Source organism: Chiloscyllium plagiosum, chromosome 13, assembly GCF_004010195.1.
Source record: "Chiloscyllium plagiosum isolate BGI_BamShark_2017 chromosome 13, ASM401019v2, whole genome shotgun sequence".
Classification (NCBI taxonomy): Eukaryota; Metazoa; Chordata; class Chondrichthyes; order Orectolobiformes; family Hemiscylliidae; genus Chiloscyllium; species Chiloscyllium plagiosum.
Genome location: NC_057722.1, coordinates 38255651 through 38281532, shown reverse-complemented (window position 1 = coordinate 38281532; position 25882 = coordinate 38255651). Strand labels below are relative to the sequence as shown.

Here is a 25882-nt window from a genome sequence, read left to right as displayed (position 1 = left end):
GGGTCAGTATTGGGCCATAGTTGTTTGTAATATACATAAATGATCGAGAAGAGGGCACTGTTGGTATGATCAACAAGTTTGCAGATGACACAAAGTTTGGTGGAGTAGCAGAAAGCATAATGGAATGTCAAAGAATACAGGAGGATATAGATAGATTGTAGAGTTGGGTGGAAAAGTGGCAGATGGCTTTCAAACCAGACAAATGTAGAGTGATGTATTTAGGCAAGTCCAATTCTAGAGCGAATTACACAATGAATGGAAGAGCCTTGCGAAAAGTTGACAGGCAGAGAAATCTGGGAGTGCAGGTCCATTGTACCCTGAAAGTTGCTGCAAACATGGATGGAGTGGTCAAGAAGGCATACAGTATGCTTGCCTTCATTGGACGGGGAATTGAATATAAGAGCTGGCAAGTCATGTTAAAATTGTACAAGACATTGGTTCGGCCACATTTAGAATACAGTGTACAGTTCTGGGTGCCACATTACCAAAAGGATGTGGACGCTTTGGAGAGGGTGCAGAGAAGGTTTACGAGGATGTTGCCTGGTATGGAATGTGCTAGCTATGAAGAGAGGTTGAGTAGGTTAGATTTATTTTCACAGGAAAAAAAAGGAGATTGAGGGGGAACCTGACTGAGGTTTACAAAATCATGAAGGGTATAGACAGGTTGGATAGAGACAAGCTTTTTCCCAGGGTGAAGGATTCATTAACGAGAAGTCATGCTTTCAAGGTGAGAGGTGGAAAGTTTAAGGGGGCTACATGCGGCAAGTACTTCACAAAGAGGGTGGTGGGCGTTTGGAACGCGTTGCCAGCAGAGGTAGTAGAGGCAGGCATTGTAGATTCATTTAAGATGCGTCTGGACAGATGCATGAATAGGTGGGGAATAGAGGGATACAAATGCTTAGGAATTGACCGACAGGTTAGACAATACATTTGGATCGGCTCAGGCTTGAAGGGCCGAAGGGCCTGTTCCTGGGCTATAAATTTTCTTTGATCTTTGATCTTTATATACCTAAAAACGAGGTGTCAACCTGATGATGATGTGAAACAGGGTTATTTGTACAGGTAGTTCTTCTATAATGTGATGGTTACATTCTTGTGTAGCCCCGCATTATAGAAGAATCACACTTTAGAAACAGTGTTTAACGTGTTAGTCATGTAATCGCATTACAGCCAACGCATGTTTTAAAAACTTGCGCTTTAGAAACAGTGTTTCTAATTCGTCAATCACAGTACGGTGAAGTTGTGTTAATGAAACGAGCATTACAGCAGAATGACCTGTAGTTGAAACAGCATTGGCGCAGATGTTAGACAGAAATAAGCTATGCCTTAACCATTGGGACAGATGATAGCTGTGCTGTCTGCCACATCCAGTTGCAAATGGAGCTGGATGATTAAACAGCTCATTAGAGGACAGGCTCCACAAATATTCCCAACCTCAACAATGGGGGAGCCCAGCAATTCAGTATAAAAGTTAAGGCTGAAGTATTTGCAACAAGTTTCAGGCAAAAATGCACAATGGATCATCCATCTGAGCCTTGTCTAGAGAATCCCAGCTTCTTAGATGGCAGTCTTCAGACAATCCACATGATATTAAAAGGCTGAAGGCATTAGATACTACACTGTTTAGTTTAGTTTAGTTTACATTACAGTGTGGAAACAGGCCCTTCGGCCCAACAAGTCCACACCGACCTGCTGAAGCGCAACCCACCCATACCCTTACATGTACCCCTTACCTAACACTATGGGCAATTTAGCATGGCCAATTCACCTGACCTGCACATCTTTGGACTGTGGGAGGAAACCGGAGGACCCGGAGGAAACCCACGCAGACACGGGGAGAACATGCAAACTCCACACAGTCAATCACCGGAATTGAACCCGGGTCTCAGGCGCTGTGAGGCAGCAGTGCCAACCACTGTGCCACCGTGCCACCCACTACCACCGTGCCGCCCACTGGGTACAAGCATGAGAATATTCCAGCAATAATACCGAAGACGAGTGCCCAGAATTTACCATCCCAAACTGTACCACGACAGCTACAACATTTACATCTCTCTGACAATGTGGAAAATTGCCGGGATTTGTCCTGTACAGACATCAATAAGACAAATCCAAAAAGGCCAATTACTGCCTCACCAGTCTACTCTTGATTGTCAGTGAAGTGATGAATGGAGTCATCAGCAGTGCTATCATGCAACACCTGCTCAGCAATAACCTGCACATCATTGGCAAGTTTGGATTCCACCAGCGTCACTCAGTTCTTACAAGAGCGGGTCAGAAGCTAGTAAATCACTTTCTGACTTCCCAAAGCCTGTCCATCATCTACAAGGCACAAGTCAGAAGTCCGATGGAATTCTCCCCAGTTGTCTGGATGGGTGCAGTTCCAACAACACTCAAGAAGCTTGACACCATTCAGGACAAAGCAGCCCCCTTGATTGGCACCACATCCACAAACATCCACACCCTCCGCCACTGACACTCAGTAGCAGCAGTGTACTATCTACAAGATGCATTGCAGAAATTCACCAAAGATCCTCAGGTAGCAGTTTCCACATCCATGACCTCTTCCACCTTAAAGGACAAAGGAGGCAGATACATGGGAAAACCACCTGCAAGTTCCCTCCAAGCCACTCACCATCCTGTCTTGGAAATGTATTTTCATTCCTTCAATGTCACTGGGTCAAAACCCTGGAGTTCCCTCCTTTACAGCATTGTGCGTCAATCGTCGGCACATGAACTACAACATTTCAAGAAGCCAACTCCACAGAGTCACCAAGCCACACTTTATTTGCATGTGGAGAGTCCTTGACATTGATCCAGCTCCCTCAGAGCCAGCTCTCAGAGTGAACAGGGTGTTTGACACTCCTGTTGACATCTATCATCCAGGGCTCCCTGATTGTATCAGATTAACCACCCACTAATCAGGGAACTCCTATTCTATAGGTTTCACCTATCTGACCTTGTTACAGTCACTACAATCCACCAGCTTCTCAAGGGCAACTAGCAATGGGCAAGAAATGCTGGCCAGCCAGTGATGCTCACACCTCCTGACTCAATTAAAAGATACAATAACACAGGGACTTCCCAATTCAAATGACTAATAATCCACACGGTTAATCGGAGATACTTTCACAAGCACCCAACCAATAATGCTAAGTAAGCGATGACCAGCTAGCAGTTATCAGTGATTTTAGTCAATAGACTCCTTAGAGAACAAAGCAAGGAAAACAACATGATGCAATTAAAACTTAGCATAATCTTTCAATAATATGCATTTGTCAATTTCTTGGAGTTGTGCACTTTAATTAATTACTTGGGTGATTTAAGCAATAAAGATGTTACTTAAGTAATTTTATTATACTGCATACTTCTCAATTTGCCATCCATATGCATCATTTTTAAAATAATAAAAACGATACTTCACATTATCAGTTCCAATTTATCAGGTTCTGCTATTTTAAATATAGTTTGGATGGCTACAATATTGTTTTGAAAGCACTTTTTAATTAATATTGCTTGGAAACTTGTGTTTTAAATAATCATGGAAAAACTGACATGTCAAGTTTTGTGGAAACACCTGGAATGGTTTCTTTAGAAGAGATAATTTAAAGGTGACAGTGGACATTGGATATTCTTTTTAAAATTAGTGGGCGGCACGGTGGCACAGTCGTTGGCACTGCTGCCTCACAGCGCCAGAGACCCGGGTTCAATTCCCGCCTCAGGCGACTGACTGTGTGGAGTTTGCACGTTCTCCCCGTGTCTGCGTGGGTTTCCTCCGGGTGCTCCGGTTTCCTCCCACAGTCCAAAAATGTGCAGGTCAGGTGAATTGGCCATGCTAAATTGCCCGTAGTGTTAGGTAAGGGGTAAATGTAGGGGTATGGGTGGGTAATGCTTCAGTGGGTCGGTGTGTACTTGTTGGGCTGAAGGGCCTGTTTCCACACTGTAATGTAATCTAATCTAAAAAAAAATCAGGCTTCCCATAAATCACAAGAGTAGGATAACTGCTTGTTTTTGCTGTAGAAGCCTTTTGGGGCCATTGTGAATAATGACTCACTGCTTAAAATTTTTGATTTTATCTAGTTCCATTGGGTGAAAGCATGTGAAGAACAAAATGCCCAACTGATCTCTCCCATCCCAAAACTGTTTTGTTGATTTCAGGGTGAAACCTATTTGTTTCTTTGAAAGAGTAATTGAAGAAACATCACAAACATGCGTTTCAGAGCAAGCTGTGTTGGAAATACTTCAACAACACTGCGTGATTAGTGACCTGACCACACATGCTAGAACATCAGAGCAACTCCAGAACATTATGGACTATATCATTTTGACATCAAGAAAGCCCATTAGCCTAAAGTGCCACTTTCAGAAAGCCAATCTCTGCAGAGAAGTTTATTTTTATTCCTCTTGCCCAAAAGAATGTGTTATATATTTTGGGAATATTTAGAGGGACAAACATTATGCTTCCGTACTACTAACTGTATGTTAAAAGGTTATGGAATCTTCGTTGAATAAGTTTTTAAAATAAACTAATAATTACGTTTTTTAAGAAGCTTAGTTTATATGTTTTTCTGTTTGAACCTAATTTGGATAATGCAATTACTCTTGGAAAAAAAGTATTTTTATTTTATGTTGTGACCAGTGAAGTAGCGGGACGAGAATGACAGTACAATCCTCCCACCTCTATCATATCAGTATCACAGGTTGGGCCCTACATAAGTGCTTTGAACAGTTTTGTGATAAGAATACATAAAACTGATCATTTGTATTGATATAATGGGCTACTTGCAGCTCAAATTGTTACGCTGTTATTGAATAAGATTATGAAATTAAATCATGTGATTTTTACATCTAGGTTAACTTGAGAAATTTTATGCAAGGTGGGAACTAAATTAGACGAGTTCAATTTAATACCTATAGTCAGATTAACATTGAAATTCTTTTTCTGCAAATAGGAACCTTTTTTCACCACCTCAATTTACTTCCTAGAATAATAATTGTGGACAAATACACAATATTGCTTTGGTTGTGGGAAAACTCCTAAATGGTTACACAGTTCCACACAAACAGTGGTTACGTTAATCATCAATCTGAAGAAACGATACTCAGCCAATTCAACTTTTCAGCATAGTTTGAAAATTCAGTAACAATCCTAAATCATACTTTATGTGCATAACTATACCTACACTGCACAAGTTCCTCATGACCTTTGCTGTGCTCTTTATTACCTGTTTAAGCAGCAGTGAATGTTCCCTGAGAGAGGTAATATCAGCGCTGGAAAGCCTGCAAGGGCTAACATCACCCTTTTTAAAATGACCATAAAATGAATTGAAAGTAGTGACCTTATTTCTTTTTGAGCTAGGTTCATCATTCACAAACACTGTTGATAGTCGAGGGAAAAGCTGGTGCAGCAAACTTGTACATTTTAGCAATGTCTTTCTTCGAGATATAAAGCATCTTAACATCAAAATTTATCGATACAATGGGAAGAAACTACATTTTAATTTAATTGCAGAAGGTTGCATAAAACTGACAGCTGTTGAGTCATTCATTCTTACATTTATTATCATCTTGACTATTCACCTGTGTGATTTATTATTCCACTAAAAATATTTTTCAAATCAAGTGTACACGTGTGTTTATATACCAATTACAAACAAAATATATTTTAATGTGCATAGGTGTATTTTCTACATATTTATGATATTGTGCTTACCACAAAGGATCCTTCCACATTCAATAGAAATTTACCTGTACCTCGACAAATGGCATCTACTGTATTCAGTGCACCCGATGTGTGAATCTACATCGGGGAGACAGGACGCCAACTTGCAGATTGCTTCAGAGAACATCTCTGGGACACCTGCATCAACCAACCCCACCGCCCCGTGGCTGAACACTTCAATGTCCCCTCCCACTCCATCAAGGACATGCAGGTCCTGGGCCTCCACCATCGCCAACCCTAACCACCCAACACCTAGAGGAAGAACGCCTCATCTTCCACCTTAGGACACTGCAACCACACAGGATAAATGTGGATTTCACCAGTTTTCTCATTTTGTCTTCCCCCACTTTTTTCCTAGTCCCAAGCCTCCAACTCAGCACTGCCCTCTTGACCTGTCCATCATCTTTTCCATTTTTCCACTCCACCCTCCTCTCTGACCTTTCACCTTCTCCCCCACCTTCATCTACCTATTGCATTCTCAGCTACGTTCCCCCCAGTCCCATCCCCCTCCCATTTATCTCTCCGCTCCCCGGCCCACAAGCCTCATTCCTGAAGAAGGGTTTATGCCCGAAATGTCGATTCACCTGCTTCTTGGATGCTGCCTGACCTGCTGTTCTTTTCCAGCACCACATTCTCGACTCTGATCTCCAGCACCTGCAGTCCTACTGTTTACCACAATGATTTGAAATGTCAATGACAGATATTAGATTAGATTAGATTACATTACATTACAGTGTGGAAACAGGCCCTTCGGCCCAACAAGTCCACACCGACCCGCCGAAGCGCAACCCACCCATACCCCTAACCTAACACTATGGGCAATTTTAGCATGGCCAATTCACCTGACCTGCACATCATTGGACTGTGGGAGGAAACCGGGGAATTGAACCCGGGTCTCAGGCGCTGTGAGGCAGCAGTGCCAACGACTGTGCCACCGTGCCACCCACAACAGTAACAGCAATATGTAACAGTAATATTTTCCTTGACCTCATTATTTTTCCAGACTGCTACGAGGATACAGCCACAGAAATAAAAAAAAACAAAGCTTCTCAGAAGGAAGGAAGGTGGACGAATGGAAATTGATTAAATTAAGTTTTTAATAACAGTTAAAGCATAATACCAAAAGAATCAGATACTTATTTGCTCCGATTCCATTAGGGCTGATAATAGTACCATTGTGCAGAAACATGAAAATAAATACTTGAAATTTTTGTAGTAAATTCTAACATTAATTCAAACTTTCTAGGACAGACAAAAATACATTACTTCAAGGTTTGTCTTGTGATCAAGTAAAAAATGGAAATCACTCTCTTATACCAATGGACAATCATAATGAGGGAATGTGGTGATACATTAAAATAGTCTAGTCACCTGTCTAAAAATCCGTGTTGGTTCTGTGACAAATGAGCTGTCAAATTAGATCTGGAAGCCAAGCAATCAATGTCAAACATAGGCTAGCAAACTGTTTTTTTAAAAGTTTAATAAACTGATCATGACTATATTTACTGTAGCTCCAACACAGACATCACACTACCGAATTCAGGATCCTCAAAGATTACAGAAGATCAAGAACAAAGAACAGGATTAGCTTATCATCCTCTGTTCAGGCAACATACAACAATGGGTAACGATGATTTCAAAACAAAAAAGTAAGGAATATCAGTAGCATAAAGAAAACAGTTTCTTCATGTGTTGATACCTGGGTGTCAATCATTACAAAGAAAAAGAAAACACTTGCACATTTCTTTCATTTTTCACTAAATTATTCAAAACAGTTTTAGCAAATTAGATATTTTTGAAATGCCATGGAGAAATGTGGCAGCCAGTTTGCTTATTCCAAGCTGCCTCAAAAACAGAGTGCCGAAGACTATACTTTCTGTTTTTGTGTTGTTGATTGTGGGCAAGTACAGGTCAGGACCATAGCGGAAACTCATCTGCTTTTCCACAAAAAAAGTCCCACAGAATTATTTTATGTCCACCTGAATAGTAGATACTGAGAAGTTCAGTGCAAGTGAGGGACAGAATCATACTGTGACTTTCAGCAATTTCACTTTAGCTGAAACCAGAAGCTATGTACACTGGAATGGGCTCCAGGGCAGACAACATTGGCACTCACACTCAACCTACTTTTAAAGCAGCAGGGATCACGAATGGGGGAACTTCACCTATTTTCCCACAATTTTCTTGAATTTATATATTCAACTGGTTATACAGTCATAAATTCGTACAACACAGAATCAGACCCTTCGGCCTAATTCCTCCATGCTGACCAGGCTTCTAAACTGAACTAGTCCCATTTGCCTGCATTTGGCCCCCACATCCCTCTAATCCTTTCTGATCCAAGTACGTGTTCAAATGTCTTTTAAATATTGTAATTTTTTCTCACCTCGACCACTTTCTCTGATAGCTCATTCCACATAATTTGGAGATGCCATTGTGGGACTAGGGTATACAAAGTTAAAAATCACACTCCACCAGGTTATAGTCCAATAGGTTTAATTGGAAGCACACTAGCTTTCGGAGCATCGCTCCTTCATCAGGACTATGACCTGGTGTTGTGTGATTTTTAACCTCATTCCACATATGCACCACCCTCTGTGTGAAAATGTTGCCCCTCACTTCCATTTTAAATCTTTCCCCTCTCACCTTAAATCTCTGGCCTCTAGTTTTGGATTCCCTGACCCTGGAGAAAAGACCTTGGCTATTCACCCTATTTATATCCCTCATGATTTTATAAAGCTTTATAAAGATTACCTTCAGCCTCCAGGGAAAAAAGTCCCAGCCTATCCAGCCTCTCCTTGTAATACAAACTCTCACGTCTTGGTAACAGCCTTGTAAATCTCTTGCTGCACACAGCCCTACCCTCTGCACCCCAATCCTTATTTATCTGGTTTTCCTTTCCATTCCCCTGCCCTTTAGTCCTGTTGATGTACACACAATAGCTTCATTGTTGATTTCAAAATCCAAGGCAATACATTTTTTAAATGGCTTTTACTCTCTTCCTCCAAAACTGAAACAAAATACTTCTTTTGCATTCTTTGTAGTCTTATCAATGGGTTGCTATTTTTAATGAGTACAATTCCTGATCTGTTCTTCTGTATGATTTAGTCTTTCATGACCCAAGGAATAAATGGCCTCATTATTTCTCTGACCAAAATGAACAATTCACATTTCACAATAATAAATTAAACTTGCCAATTTCTGCCCCATTTAAACCTTCCTCCATTTTTCTGCAACCCTCCTCACTAATACCTGTACCACTCAATCTGATGTCATCCACAAACCTCAATGTCCATACCTCTTCAATGTTTGCATCCTCCGTATAAAGTGAATAGCAATGGCCCCAGGTCAACTTCTATCGGACACTCTGACCTTCTGCTTTACAGCCAATCTTCTGTTAATTCTGTTCCTTAACACTGATGCCACATGCTCAGGACAAAGGTCAGGGACCGTTAGGTTGCATATTATTGATAGCATTCTAAAAAATCATGTTTATTGTATCCACTACATTCTTACTTTCAAGCTTCTGTTACATTTTCAATAAATTTAACAAAGTTTAAATGATATTTCTCTTAGAAATCAATAGTGAGCTGGATTCTATGGCATACCATGTCCCCTGCACTCCTAACTAAACAGTCAGTCAGTATCTGCCCACTGGCTGCCTCATAGACACTACTGCTTGCCAGGCATTAACTGGCTCAAGGTGAGATGTCTGATCCAATCTGAAGAAGTCTGACTTTAGGGAAGCTATTGGCAATTTATAATTCCTGCAAGTACCAGGCTTGAGAAGTACTGTTAGAATCTATAGAGACGAGATTAGAAAAGCTGGGTTAGTGAGGTCTCAGCTGCCTGAAAGAAGGCCCAGTAGTGTAGCAACAAGCTCAATAACTTGCCCCACTCTGCCAGGGTAAGTGCCACCATCTTTTCTATGCTACCTCACACTCACTCTATCTCAGCTCCCACCAAGCTTCATGAGGTAACACTTCCAATATCATGAGCAGCACTTTCTGTCACCCACTTAGTTCCATCACACCACTAACGCTACATGGCTTCTGTGCTGTCTACTCACTCACTCGGGTCACCTCACCACTTTTCCTCCATCTACCCTAGCAATAACACCTGTACCACTCATTTTCACCTCACTCAATTCCTTCCTTTTTCTCATTTCAGGAGACAAGAACTTACAATAATGCAGAAAAAGCCAAGTTGGATGGTGGAGCACTTGGTTGGATGGTCAGATCTTCACCCCCTACAAACATCTGACACTGAATTAGCCTTTTGTTGCTCACTGGCGAGAATCTCATCATGACCTCCAGAATTTATTTAGAAATAACTGTGGGACTAGAGGCTGAACTTCTCGGAATTCTCCCAAATCTTTCTCACCATAGCCCACATCATTCAGGGCCTGGGAAGATTCCACCCAATTTTTTTTTTCAAATCCCCAACAATGATCAAACTCTGAGGAACTGATCTTCCCTAGTTTCAGAATACATTCTCAAGAGTACAACTGGACCTTGATCAGATGGGGCAATGTGTCAAGGAGTGTTGCTTAACAAACAGAGCTTGGAGTGCAGCTTCATAGTTCCCCGAAAGTGGAGACATAAGTAGATAGGATTGTGAAGAAGGTGTTTGGTTGGCTTGCCTTTGTTGGTCAGTGCACTGAGTATAGGAATTGGACGGTCATCTTGTGACTGTTTTGGCACTTTTGGAAAACTACATTTAATTCTGGTCTCCCTGCTGTAGGAGCGATGTTGTGAAACTTGAAAGAGTTCAGAAAAGATTTACAAAGATGTTGCCAGGTTTGGAGAGTTTGAACTATCGAGAGGCTGAATAGGCTGGGCTATTTTCCTTATAGATGGTTATAAAATCATGAGGGACATGGATAGGGTATATAAAAACGGTCCTTTCACCCAAGGTGGGGCAGTCCAAAACTAGAGGGCATAGGTTTAAGGCGAGAGAGGAAAGATTTAAAAGGGACCTAAGGGGCAACTTTTTCATGCAGAGGGTGATGAATGGATGGAATGAGCTGCCAGAGGTGGTGGTGGAGTCTGGTACAATTACAACATTTAAAAGGCATCTGAATGGGTAAATGAATAGGAAGGGTTTAAAGAGATATGGACCAAATGCTGGCAAATGGGACTAGATTAATTTAGATATCTGGTCGGCCTGGATGAGTTAGACCGAAAGTCTGCTTCTGTGTTGTACATCTCTATGACTCCATGGCAGAGAAATTGTTTGGCAGTAATTTAAAACTTATCACATTGTTTATTCAAATGGAGATGAATTTTAACAATCAATAACTTTTTCTGGCATGTTTAGTATTAAGTACTGCAACTGCACATTTTCCTTGTTTCAATGAGATACAGTTATCCTGAAGCTCTTAGAAGAGAAAGGAAACTGAGACAGCAACTTCCTGAGTCTTCATTTACCTGTCTGTGTGTGGAGTGGAGAGTTTACTGTCTGATTTATCCTTATTAAGTGGGTTCTGACAGATTCACCGTTCTTCTTGTTACAAAATGTGGGACAATAATCGGTAGATTTATTTTCATTCATAACAAGGTTGATAAATTATTTAAATCTGTCTTTGAGAATCATATAAATTCACATGTAATGAAAGGGCTGTTGTCTGCCTGGCTTTTTTTTTGCTATTGATTATGTAGATGGAATTATATCAGGTAATCTTATTTTCTGGACATACCTGAGATGATCACCCTTACATTTTTACAATACATTTCAAAGGAGCATTTATTTCACATTTATAAATTGCTGAAATATTAAACATCATGGGTCTCAAACTGGCATGGACAATATTTGAAACATAAAATTACATTTTACTATTTAAGAATGATTCTGCCTTAATTATAATTTTATGTAGTTTCAAAAGTGTTTCAAATAGTTTTATGTTGAAACAAATCCATTTTTTTGATGTTACAATCTATAATTTAAGTATTGATGCTTTTAGATCGAGGTGGCATTGTATTTCCATCACACAATCATACTGCAACCTTTTTACCTTGTTCGTTTTTACCATTATCTTTACCATGCATTTTATACTATTATTTCACCTTCAATTACCATAGTTCACACAACATATCCAAACAGCACAGTTGCTAACTACCCAGGAATGGTGCACAACAAATACTGGGTCAGTTCAGAAACCTGTACTCTGACTTCAGTCCAGCAGATGGCAGACATCATTACACAATCTAGTTGTAACTTGCTTCAGTTTTGCAAATATTTTTAAATGCCTCCACATAGAAGAAGGTCACATCAATACATTCATGCTGTATATTTCTGGCAATAAGAGGTTTTGTTCACTTTTGCTTTCAATTGTTAGCAATTTTCTGCTTGAGTCTTGGAATAGATTGCACTCAACACATACGGCTGAAGCTGACCACATTTTTGGCAAAGTGGCACTTTCATTGATGCGAGGATTTCTCTATGCAAGATCTAAGGACTTTTCTCATGCTTTTGTGCAAAGTCACCTCATTGAATACCTACCATGCCTCTACAGTGCCACTCTTATCTGATGTTAGCCTGTTTCTTCACTCATCAGAATTGGAAATGTTTGCCACTGTTGGAACATCAGCATTCCAGGCACCACATTGGAACCCCACCCAGTCATACATTGATAGTTCAACATTGTACATAGTACAACATAATACACAGGAACCACAATCCAAAACTTTTTACAGTGCAGAGGTGGCGTGGCTGACATCTCCTTGAATATACAACTGCATATTCCAACAAAAAGCACTTTTAAAGCACTAGGCCACACAGTTTACTTGCCATTAGCCACATCCCATCTTACAGACCTGTCTGTCGCTGCTATTCTTTCCACTAAATGCCCGCTGCAGCCCAATGACAATAATTAGGTGGTTTTAATGACAATTGATAATGGTTTCATGGTCATCAATAGACTTTTAGCTCCATATTTTATGTTGAATTTGAATTCCACCATCTTCATGGTGGATTCACCATAAGGTTTCCCCTGGGGTGTTTGGATTTCTACCTCCGTGACAAAACCATTATGCTACCATCTCTCCTAACTACTTATTAATCATTTGCAAATGTAGGAAGTATAAATTGGCCATGGGGATTTCCAGCAAGGATCCCTGGATAACAATGAAAGGCAAAAGTGTTTCTGTCATGTAGCCCAGGGTATCGAAGCAAATCATGGTGCCTCCACTGCCACTATGCCATCTTAGATGCACTAAGAACACAGAACCGTAAGTGAACTCAAGACCATCCTGATATTTTAAGCTGAATTTCACATCACTTAACTAAGGCAATGTGGAGCAATTTGTTTAATAATGCTTTTTAATAGGAGATAGTGAGGATTGAAGATGCTGGAGAATCAGAGTTGATAGAAGGTGACTCTGGAAAAAGCACAGCAGATCGGCAGCATTCAAGGAGCAAGAGAGTTGACATTTCGCAGGACCATTCTTCAGATCTCGTAAAAGTCTCTCTTCAATCCCACACTGGTCTACAACATCTTTTATAGTGCTGTTCTAAGAATTATTCCAATCCAAAATTAGGAATATTTCAGCATTAGCATTTATTTGTAGGTCATTCTATTAGGGATGCAACTGAAACCTTGTATTTCCATATGTCTAACATTATACAATTCAACAAAGATTACTAGCAGCAGCAGAAATCAGTAAAGCATTACCATACTGAAAATGTATACTGTAAGCTTGAAACTACTAATTCACAGACCTGCCAACATTCCTATGGCATCCTATAAGCTGGCAAACGGAATGAAATTAATGACATATATCATCACATGGAATACAGGGGAGAGGAATACTCACCTGTACTTTCATTCTGAGGGGGCCATGATTTCAACCAACAAAGAAAATAATTATTGTCATGTTTTGTTATTTCAGATTACTTTTTTTTATGCAGAAGGTGGTAGGTGCCTGGAATGCATTACCATGGGAGGTGGTAGAAGCAGATATGATAATATTTAAGAGGCATTTGAACAGACACATGAACAGAGGGATTAGAGGGATACAGACTACATGCAGGCAGATAGGATTAATTTAGAATGCCATCATGGTTGGGACAGACACAGTGGACTGAAGGAAAGTGAGGACTGCAGATGCTGGAGATCAGAGTCAAAAAGTGTGGAGCTGGAAAAGCACAGCAGGCCAGGCAGCATCCAAGGAGCAAGAGAATCGACATTTTGGGCAGAAGCCCTTCATCAGGACTGAAGGGCCTGTTTCTGTGCCGTACTGTTCTATCTTCGATGTTGCCACGGTGGACATTGGTGTGCTATATGCTGGACATGTTCCCATTAAATGAAATTTAACTCCTGATTAAATCCTCGATTAATTTTACAAAACAATGGAGATGACAAATGTATGTTTCAGGTAGGATATCTCAACATGCATTGCTGGAGACAATAAAATGAATGTTGTCATTCCCATTATTGTTCGCATTCAGTGCTGCTCTGGCAATGCTATTTAGCTGACAATGGAATCAGATTATTTTAAAAGAGATAAAACTGTAAAACCTAGAAACAGCAAGGCCATATATTGCTGGAAGAACAGGAAAATACTAGAAGGAGATGTTAGAAAGTTAGTTCTAAGCAGATCAAAGCCACAGGCTGACATCATTTAGAGCAGCCTTATTCATTATTTTATGTCACTGTGCAAAGGCAAATTGCATTGCTTGAAATAATTGAATCTGATTATAACACTTGTTCTGTATGTTCAACTGATGGGAAATAAAGTACCTCAATGATTAAGTCTCACCTCACGAAGTATTTATTAAGTTTACCTTGACAGAAAAATTGAAAGAATATACATGCAGAAAATGGCAGTATCTGGTCGTGCTCAAAAGGGGATAGAATTGTAATATTCCTGGATGACGCTATCAAAAAATGGACATTGTAGACTGAGGCCAATACACAGATCACTTATAGGAGTGAATGACATCATCGAGCCCAAGAAGTGAATTACAAGAGACGTGAGTTTAAACAAAACCTAAACCTAATAACCAAGGAAACAAAAAAAGTAAGGTGAATGTTCTGGTACTGGTATTCTGCATACGCCTACAATGAATCTTAGTAATGATGCACCGCTATATTAGAGAAATGAATGCTTTTCAAGTTTACATATAAAGAATCATGAGCACAGATTCAGACCTTAATCTTTTAACTTGTAGAGTATGTGAATCCTTCTCACCTTGGCAATAGTTTCATGAAGGTTAAAGTTGGGATCAAAAGTCTCAACCATCGTTGCATCATTCAGCAGAACTGCTTCCGATAGAAATCCTGGCCCCTATGACAAAGCAAAACCAATTACAGCTGAAATAATGCGATTAATGTGTCTTAATGAGATTTGTATATTATTTGGAATGCTTCACATGGTGCTCATTACATATCTTTCCAAATATAGAATATGTTTATGGACAATGGTAAAGTTCAATAACAAAAACATGTACAGTAACCTGAACATAAGACAGCATCCCAAGGTGCTTGGAGACAGGCAGAGAACCATGACTTGGTGAGTCATATCCCAGAGATCAGGGTCTAACGCTGACAAAGTGGTTAGCACTGCTGCCTCAGAGCGCCAGGAACCCAAATTCAATTCCAGCCTCAGCTGACTGTTCCACAGTTCAAAGATGAGGTTAGGTGGATTGGCCGTGCTAAATTGCCTGTAATGTCCAGAGATCTGCAGGCTAAGTTGGTTAGTTATGTGGGCTTATGGGGATATGATAAGGGTATAGCACTGGGTGGGATGTTCTTCGGAGGGTTGGTGTGGACTTGATGAATCAAATGGTCTCTATCTACATTGCAGGGATTCTATTATTATATGAGCTGAAGGCATGAGACCAATGGTGGAACAACTGAACCAGAGAATCTTAAGAGGCTAAAACTAGAGTGTGCAGATACCATGGATGTGACTGTAGAAGTTGGAAGGGCATGGAGAGATTTGAAAACATTGATGTGAATTTAAAAATCAAGATGTTGCTAGATTAAGATCCTTTTTAGGTCACTGAACACAGGGATGATTGAAGAAAGGTAAGATAGCAGCAACAAAGTTTTACATCCATTGATAGAGGTCAATAAGCACCATTTTCTGCATGGTTCAAGTCTAAGGACCTTGAGTTGAGCTCTGATGCACAGCCTTGGACTTATAACATTAACCCGTCTTTCCTCTATCCACAACTATTGCCTGAGATTTAAGCACCATTTCTGGTTTATTTCATGATTTCCAGCATCTGCAGAATTTTGCTCTTTTTCTCTGGTCTGCAGAGAATATACCTTATATTTTGAAATATTACTATCATTACCCTTTGTTTTCTTATTTTTTCCTGGACATTACTGCTCTTTATCTCACAATTTGTGCTTTTGGATCAAGATGCCACTTTTTGACTTTGTCATTGTCTTAGTGACATTAGTTGGCAAATGGAAACACAGCCAGTACATCTCATGTTGCAATAATGGCCCTCATGCACTTTCCATGCAGGATACAACTCAGGCTCACGGTCCTGCAGTCACCAACAAAGATTATGTAATGCAGTTAATTACTGCCATAACAATGCCAGGCGTGTTCAACTCCACTCTAATTGTGTACCTCCTGATGCTAACCCATACTTCCATTCACTGTGATTCTACTGTGCTTCACAAAACTGATCCAGCTATGAATAACATGACTTCTTCCACTCAAAAGAACTTGAACAACTGATCATGAAAATGCTTAAAATGGCTGTCCTGGAAAACAGTAGCCAATAGTCATGCAGGTAGTTTTCAGGTGCAAGAAACTCTTGATGTATCAAGAAGATTGATACAGCATAAGTCACAACACAGCTCGTCACTGACCCAACAGTAGAGGCCACTAGCTTCAGTGCCCCTTCTGGGATAGTGAACTGCTTTCAACTGAATCCATACAAGGTATGGAAGATGCTGCTATCTGCTCCACAAGTGGATGATGAGGGGCTGCTTGGGGTTCTGGACAAGAGTCTTAGACCATCAACTTGGTCACAATGATCTGTAGTGGGAGGCATCTAGTTTCTCAAATTAGCAATTCAGGAGGCCATCAAATGAATACCAATATTCCAATGAATAATAGGATGAATACTAATTTAGACATCTCATTAACCCATCAGATTAAATTAGTAGCATCTCCCAGCTGTAACAGCAACATTAAAGGAGCAACATCATCACAATGTCAATAATACAATGCGCTGGATGATGTCCCACAAACAAGTCAATGATTTACTTCAGTATTTGTCACGATAGAGAATTTGAGCATCATTGCTTACTGAATTGTTACATTGCTTTTTCTAAACCTATTTATGTTTTAATGAACCTGAACATTAGTTGATACCCATATGGATAATATTGTTCAGAAAAATAGGGTTAACTCATCTACGTCAGAGTTTACTACAAGAATAAAGTGCTACGTAAAATCAAGAATCAAATGATAACATTCATTGAGTGAGTATGTGCACATTTGCCTGATTAATTGTTTCGAGCTTAGGGGTGTCTCACTATACATCACCCTTTTTCTACAACAATCAGTTGGTTTTCATCCTTCTCTGTTTTGCGAGAGTCATTGCGAATATTGCTGTTACAATTTCTGTTATACTGGGATGATGTCTTATAAAGTCCTTTGCAGTGTATGCCCTTGCATTGTCTTTTGAATATTCCAAATTTTGGGAATATTCCTGGAATCCTGACCACATGATGTGATTCTGAAAATGTCTGCCTTGCTGTAATCTACTTATCATCTGCATGAACATACAGTCTCTGTTTGTATGTAATTCATCAGCCAAACAGCACCGTGCTGTGGAATCCTTGCTTACAGCTGTCTTTGCTGCAGGACAGCACAAATAATGGGTGAAAATTGCTGATATTCACTAAGGGCTTTTGAGATACTTTTTACTGCAACATTACTGTACAATAATATTTGTCACACATGCTTGAGATGAATCAATTTTAGTTTCACTGACTAGTTCTGACAAAGTCTGAAAGGTATAGTCAGCTTTCAACTGTACTTTGTAATCTCCACAAAAAACATTCCCTTGCAATTTCCAAATTTGACTTTAGAATTAGGAAAATGTTGAACAACACAGAATAATTACATTATAGATTAAATATTAATTAGCAACCCAATAATATTTTTAATTTTGAATTAGAAATTCAGCCTCAATCTTCCATGGATTCATAAAAATAATGCGTTATTTTGAGACTATAAATATATGAAATAAATCAAGGGAAAGCACACAGAGTCTTGTCAATACTGTGGCTGAATAGAGATAACCATCTCAGTAGCAGTATCGCCTGCAGTAATATATTCATTCACAAAGACATACCACGATAAGGCAATAGCAAGATTTTAAGATGCAAATTTGTGTTAACAACATGCATTTTACATTGAGTCAATTAATCAGCAATGTAAGACAATTTACTGTCAATATGCAGATAGGAGATCATGACATAGGATGAAGGACATTTGACCAGCAGCGAATCACAATTAAACAATTGTGAATCTGCACTTAGGATAACAAAATACACTTCGCTCCTTCATTGAGTGAAATTCAAGGTAAGGCATTTTGGAGAAATTGCATTTTAGGATGAACACAAGGGTATAGATGCTAAAGGAAGAATAAAAAGGGAGGCAAGAGAGGAAAGGTTGTGGCAGTTTTAGTTAGGGATAAAATTGCAGCTTTACTTAGTGAGAATCTTACTCATCCAGCGAGGTTATATGGGTGGAACTGAGAAATAAGAAAGGATCATCTTGCTGGAATGTATTATAGGCCCCCTCAAAAAATCAGCAAGAATTTGCAAAGCAAACATATAAGGAGGTCTCAGATATCTACAACAATAATAGGGTTGCAATGGTAGGGGATTTTGACTTTCCAAACATAGACTGGAACTGTCATTTTGTTAAGGGCTTGGTTGGGGAGGACTTTGTTCAAAGACAGTACGCTCCTGTTCATGTGAATGGCAAGACTGGTAAGTAGAGAGCATGCTGCATGACGAGGGAAATGGAGGTTCTGGTCAACAAAAGGAGGCATATGTCAGGTATAGACAGCTCAGCTCAAGTAAATCCCTAGAGGAGTATAAAGGTGGTAGGAGTATACTTAAGAGGGAAATCAGGAGGGCAAAAAGGGACATGAGATAGCTTTGGTGAATAGAGTTAATCAGAATCCAAAGAGATTCTGTAAGCACTTTCAGGGCAAAAGGGTAACTAGGGAGAGAATAGGGCCCTTTAAGGATCAATGTGGCCATCTCTGTGTGGAACCCCAGGAGATGGGTAAGATACTAAATGTATATTTTGCATCAGTATTTACTATGGAGGAGAATATGGAAGCTAGTGAACTTGGGGAAATAAATAATCACGTCTTGAAAAGAGTTCATATTACAGAGGAGGTGGTGCTGGAGGTCTTATAACACATAAAGGTAGATAATTCCTCACGCCCTGATTAGATATTTCCCAGAACTTTGTGGGAAACAGGAGAAGAAACTGCTAGGTCCTTTGCTGAGATATATTGGATCATCAACAGATCTGAGAGAGGTGCCAGAAGACTGGAAGTTGGATAATGTGGTGCCATTATTTAAGAAAGGCTATAAGGAAAAGCCAGGGAACGATAGACCGGTGAACCTTAGGTCAGTGGTGGGAAAGTTGTTGGAGGGGATTCTGAGCAACAGGATTTACATGCATGTCGGAAAGGCATGGACTGATTCGGGCTGGTCAACATAGCTTTTGACCATGGGAAATCATGTCTCACTAACTTGATTCAGTTTTTTGAAGAGGTGACAAAGAAGATTGATGAACAGTAGACTTTATATGGACTTCATGTTTGGCAAGGTTCCACATAGTAGACAGGTAAAGAAGGTTAGAGCACAAAATCCAGGAGAAGCTAGTCAATTGGATTCAAAATTGTCTTGAAGGTAGGAGACAGAGGGTGGTGGTAGAGAGTTGCTTGTCAGACTGGAGGCCTGTGACCAGAGGTATGCTGCAAGGATCAGTGCTGCGTCTCCTGTTTTTCGTCATTTGTACAAATCATTTAGATGTGAATATAGGAGACAGGAAAGGTTTAGAAGGATATGAGTCAAGTGCAGGAGAATGGTGTTAGCATGGATAGATATTTTGGTCGGCATGGACCAATTTGGGCAAAAGGGCCTTTCTCTGTGCTGTAGGACTTTATTACTCTATAAAATGGTCAGTAAGTTTGTGGATGACACCAAAATTGGTGGTCTAGTGGATAGTGAAGGAGGTGATCTCAGAGTACTGGGCTGAGTGGCAGGCAGAGTTTAATTTAGACAAATCAGAGGTGTTGCATTTTATTAAGGCAAACCGGACAGAAATTACACAGTTAATGGTATGGTCTTAGGGAGTTTTGCCAAACAAATAGACCTAGGGGAGTAGGTTTATCATTCCTTAAAGTGGAGTTAGAGGTAGACAGGGTAGTGAAGAAGGGGTTTGGAACACTTGCCTTCATTGGTCAGAACAATGAGTATAGATTAGATTAGATTAGATTAGATTAGATTAGATTCCCTACAGTGTGGAAACAGGCCTTTTGGTCCAACAGGAATTGGGATGTCGTATTAAGATTGTAAAGGACATTGGTGAGACCACTTTTAAAACCTGGTTTATCTCAGCTTATTTTTTTTCAAAACAACTTCTTTGCGACAACAGACAAATCTTTCTTCACTGAGATCCCTCAGGATTTTTCAAAGCAGCTACTCTTTGTTTTGGGACTCTCAAAGAGCACACTTAGTTATAGAGTCATAGAGGTGTACAGCATGGAAACAGACCCTTCCGTCCAACTCATCTATGCCGATCAGATATCCTAAATCAATCTAGTCCCATTTGTCAGCTCTTGGCACCTATCCCTCCAAACCCTTCCTATTCATATACCCATCCAGATGTCTTTTAAATGTTACAATTGTACCACTTTCCACCACTTCCTCTGGCACCTCATTCTATACGCGCATCACCCTCTACGTGAAAATGTTGCCCCTTAGGTCCCTTTTAAACCTTTGCCTTCTCACCCTAAACCTACACCCTCCAATTCTGGACTCCATCACCATAGGGATAAGAACCTGTCTATTTACCCTATTCATGCCCTTCATGATTTTATAAACCTCTATAAGGTCACCCCTCAGCCTCTGACACTCCAGGGAAAACAGTCCCAGTCTTGATTCATTAGAAGCAGTAAATTAAGAAGCTCTTTGCTGAGAACCTTGCCAGACCCCCTTCACAATCACAGCAGTGTGACATCAATCCAGCACTGGGGTTAGTGCCACGAAAGTATTTTGGCACACACAATACTCTCATCCTGGCCATGCAAATGAGCACACTCCTGCTATTTGGCACGTGCTATGTGCCTTCACACTGATGACAGGGGGTTTGGGAAGGGAATTTTGCAGTACCTGCAGTAACAGAACTGAATCACAGGAGCTGCACAGCCTGTATCTTTTACTGCAAGCAATACAAAATAGTGATCTTTGCCCAATCTGTTACTTTGCAGAAATTAAACTCAAAAGAAATAGGCACAACTCCACAGAGTTATGTGACAAAGGAGCTCATTACAACATAGAGAAATAATCTGGATTATCTAATATCCAGTATTTATTTGTTCATGCCCTTTAATTGTGTTGGTTTACAGCATATCCCTATTACAACAACTCTGTCTTCTCATAAGTTGAAACTAACTGGAAATCAAATGATCTGCATGTTTCAAACACTAGGTTAGCTCCGAATACTCTTTGATTCAGTGCCAGTATTTTTATTGGGAGAAATTGTTTTAGATCCTTTTATAATTTTGACCAAATTCTATATCTCTTTAAACCCCATGGTGTTAATTAATTGTTCATTTGTCTGTCTGCTAAATAAGTTGATCCCCTATAATTACAATCTGGAGCATCCTACTGAGAACTGATGCTTTTCTAAATCTCATTGCCAATTTTCCCATTTGCTCTTTAGTTCCAAATGACTGTTTTAGATTATATACACTAACAAGACCCCTCTGGGATTATTCATGAGTAATGCCACAGTGTTGTTTCTGAAGCTGCTATTTGACTATTACCTATATATGACATCAGTTTCTTATGATTGAATTGCAGGAAATATATTGCAGGAATATCATATATCACTGACTAAGGTAAAGAATATTTCACATCTTACTGAAGGTGTAAATTAGGATTAGTATTTTCATTGCACCCATAATACTGATTTACTCTCACTTCAAAAATCTGATCAAAGATAGAAGGAATGTGGTTTGATTTTTCAGTTTCAAAATATCTCATTTTGAGAAAATTTCAAGTTGCATAATTCTGTCCAACCTTCCGTGATGGAATTGCAATACTACAATGTTTTTAAATTATTTGTAATTATCATACACATGAAATTTCATCTGTGAAATTACAACATACCCTGCTCATAGAAACTAACAAAAAAATTGAGTGATTTTGTTGAGTGCGTGCTACTTACTGGCTTGTGAATATGACTTTGCTGCAATGGCTGCTTTTTGATTTGTAACTTCCTAATATCTGACGAACAATTATCTTTTGATTCATTTTAACTTAGTCAATGAAACATTCTAACAAAGCAGCACTTTTAATGCAACAGAGGAGGAAAGTGTTCCAATAACAATGTTCCTACCAATCATGCCACCCCTTTAAGGAATAAGCAACCTTCAAGAAACAAAATTGTGAAATACAAACAAGAAAGTGTCAAATACTACCTCTTATTATTATTATAAATTCTAATATTTCAGTGTAATTAAGTTTTCTTGTCAGCAACATTTGAAGGCTTATTTAGAGACAATATGCAATAATATTTGCATTTACAATTTAGTTCTTAATATCACCAGATTTATTTATAACTTATGGCCAGACTTTCCAATAGCTAGAGAGTTGTTTCTGCAACTTCCATGATAGTTGCACATTGGGAACACCACGGAATCCATGACGTAACAGAAATTGAAGATTCCACTGGGTAATTTCCTTACACGTGTAACCCTTCAAAAGTATCCACTTAAATTGGAGAATTTGGAGGGTTCTGCTTTAGTTAAGTAAATAGTGACTCAGGAGAGTCAGACTATTAAAAATCTAGTCTAACCCCTGACTAACTGCACCTCCTCCAGAGTACCTTGGCACCTTATCCAGCTACTACTCCACTCATCTGCTAATATACTCCTACCTACTTGGCACTGTCATTTTATACTAACCTCACACACTATCTTTTCATAACTCCATGAAATGTTGGACCTATAAATTACAAAATGCCATAACTAATTGCAATGAAAAAGGAAGGGTTGATTGTCTTCAGCTACTTGTTCTGCACTATGTGGGAGCTGTCAGAACAAACTTGCTCAGAGTCTCGTGTCATAAATGTGGAGCATCCTTCCTTTCATGAATAAAAAGAGAGGTGTGGCAATCTGTGTGTGATTGGCACTCCTTAGAAATTGACCCTGCATGTTTACTCACAATAAATACCCATTGTGATAACAGAGAAATACAAATCAGATAAAGACATACAAATAATTTGTACTTACTTCTTGAAGCACAAATCATCTTGTCTGGATACAATTCTGTTTGTTATACAGGGCAAGAGTTAAACCTTAACCCAACAGATGGAATTGTATAATGAATAAATATTTATGATAGGTATAAGTGAGCAAGAAAAGAACTACTTTTTGGAAAATTCATGAAGAGAGAGTTTCCCTCCTTAAGACCTACCACATAGAAAATACATCAACATAATTGTTGAGATTACTGACATCCAACACAGCCAAATAAAACCGTCACAGCCTCACTGCACAAATACCCAAGCTCTGCACTGAAATGTTAGATAGAAAGCTAATTAAAGGAGGATGCGACAAGCTCATGCTTTAATCATCTGTCTGTCTCCTGCTCCAGTGTCGGGTCTACAGCACCAAGCATTATTGTCATTAGCAAATGAATCCAGTTGGTTCTTTTTAAAGACAAATGTGACAATTAGCACAGCACAACTAATTGTCCATATTCCCTCTGGTAAACTGTGGATTTGTGATTTGAGTGATGACCACAGTCACTATAAGTCAATTGTCATCACTTCTTTCTGATTCCAGCCTTGCTTCTGACACCACAGAGATCATTCGTAGAAACAACTGCAGTAAATGCATTACTGTGGCAACTAACAGGAATGAGCAACTTTTTAGAAATATCAGCAGTTGCTATAGTGTTACCAATTTAGTTTCAGTAATGTAGCAGGATGCTATGGCACTTATTATTATGAGTACAGAGCTCATTATGAGATAGCTGATAGAGAGAGAGTTTTATTGTTCCTCCCTTTAATAATTGACCTGATTTAATGCAGCAGGTGAGGATTTTAACCACCTCCTTAACGATGAGTCCTCACTCAAACCTCACTTGCCCATCATTGATTCAGTCCTGGTAGGGAACAATAGGTATACGGGTCATTCTGCCTAAACGCGACCACTTTGTTCCCCTGCAACTTCATGCTATAGAAAATTGCATTATGGGAAACTGCTACAGAAAACACACTGTAAAAGATTGTGCTATGGAATACCTACTATATCTGTTCAGCAGAAAGTTTGCATTATGTAAACCACGTGAATGATTCATCAATCGTGTTTTGCTGATTTGCGCTGACAAAACACATGTTACAGAAGAACTAACTACCTGTAGTGCAGCCAAGACCAATAGAGATGGGACAATTAGCAGACTCAACTCACAGAAATGTTGGTGAGGTTTGGAAATGGGCTGGGGGTTGGAGGTATTGCAAGGTTTGGTGTGGAGGGGATTTGTCAACAGTTTGGCTGAAACTCCTGCAATGCGGCTGTGGAACTGAAATGATTGGACCTAAAACCTAAAACCATCTTTGTGTCCTAAATATTCAACCAATGGACAGTTGCCCCTCAATTCCCTTTGACTTTCATTTTCATACCTTACAGACTCAAGTATTGTCTTGCTGACAAGTGTAGGCACCTTCACCTCAGTAGGCTAAAGTGAGGAGAACAGATGCTGGAGAGCAGAGTCAAGATTAGAGTGGTGCTGGAAAAGCACAGCAGGTCAGGCAGCATCCGAGGAGCAAGAAAATTGACGTTTCAGGCAAAAGCCCTTCATCAGGAATACCACCTTCCACCTCAGTAGTTCATAGCTACATTAGTTACTACTCTCTTGCTGATGAATGTAAAGTATATTAAAGAAATTTACCAGCAATAAAACCAAACACAAAGTCAAAATATAGTAATTGTGGAATTTACTTACACAAATTGCACATCAACTTATATTTGTCTGGTCCATTGTTGGTGAAATACACCCATTAATGGGCATCAATGAATGTTTGCAGTAGGATTTAGGTAGGACAGAACAATTTGATTCCTGACAGGAAACAACTCAATTCATGCTTTGTAATTTATTGGCTGCTCTTTTTAAATTTTGAAAAACACATGTTAAATTTCCATTGTTCCTCTTGCTCATCCTTGGAGGTGAAGATGACCACAATGATGCTCTGAGCTGGTTTATACAATTCTGGTACATGACTGTTAATATCAATCTGTACCTGAAAGGTTCTGCTGCAAACAGAACAGGATACTGCAGTGAATTGAGTTTTGGCTGAGTTGCTAGCTCAAGACTTTTTCTCTTTGTGCTTTCTTTCTGGCTCCGAGGGGTACTTCGCTTTGATGGAGGCTGCACTGTTTTTATTTTATTTCTTATACCTAATGCAGTGATCTTGGATGAGTTTCTATAAGGAATTGAAGTCAACATCAAAACTTCTCAGTGAAGCCTTTGAAGTGTCTTTGTTGTGCTTTCTTTGACAGCTATGAGAGCGCACTCAGGACTCAAACTCTCCACAGCAGATTTGTTTTGGTCAGTGAATCACAGGATTAGACATTCCAGCTATCTGACCAGCCCAACTCAGTTGTGACTGTCTCAGTGTCATGTGTGGGTGTTTGGCACAACAGCTTAGATGAGCCGTTCAATGTTTGCTATTATATCCTGATATCTGATCTTCATTAGTTTCCAAAAAAAGCTTAAATGAAAATTAGTGAGCTTCTTCACATGATCATGGCTTGTATGTACAGCGTGCAGTGGGTAATACTACTCTTCTATTTGGCAAGAATTTATTTTAAGACTGAAGTTGTCACATGTATTGGAAAACAATTCCATGCTGCTTTGCATGGCTAGCT

The 25882-nt window shown here is 39.5% G+C and overlaps 1 protein-coding gene across 6 annotated transcripts in view; it reads right to left on the bottom strand.

Moving 5' to 3' along the window:
• Positions 1–25882, bottom strand: part of LOC122555933 (inactive N-acetylated-alpha-linked acidic dipeptidase-like protein 2) — a 941631-nt gene that overhangs the window by 85156 nt on the left and 830593 nt on the right. For all 6 annotated transcript variants that reach the window (XM_043702221.1, XM_043702219.1, XM_043702220.1 and 3 more), the window contains one exon: positions 14914–15009. In XM_043702221.1, coding sequence (XP_043558156.1) covers positions 14914–15009 — 96 coding nt within the window. The remainder of the gene's footprint in view (positions 1–14913; positions 15010–25882) is intronic.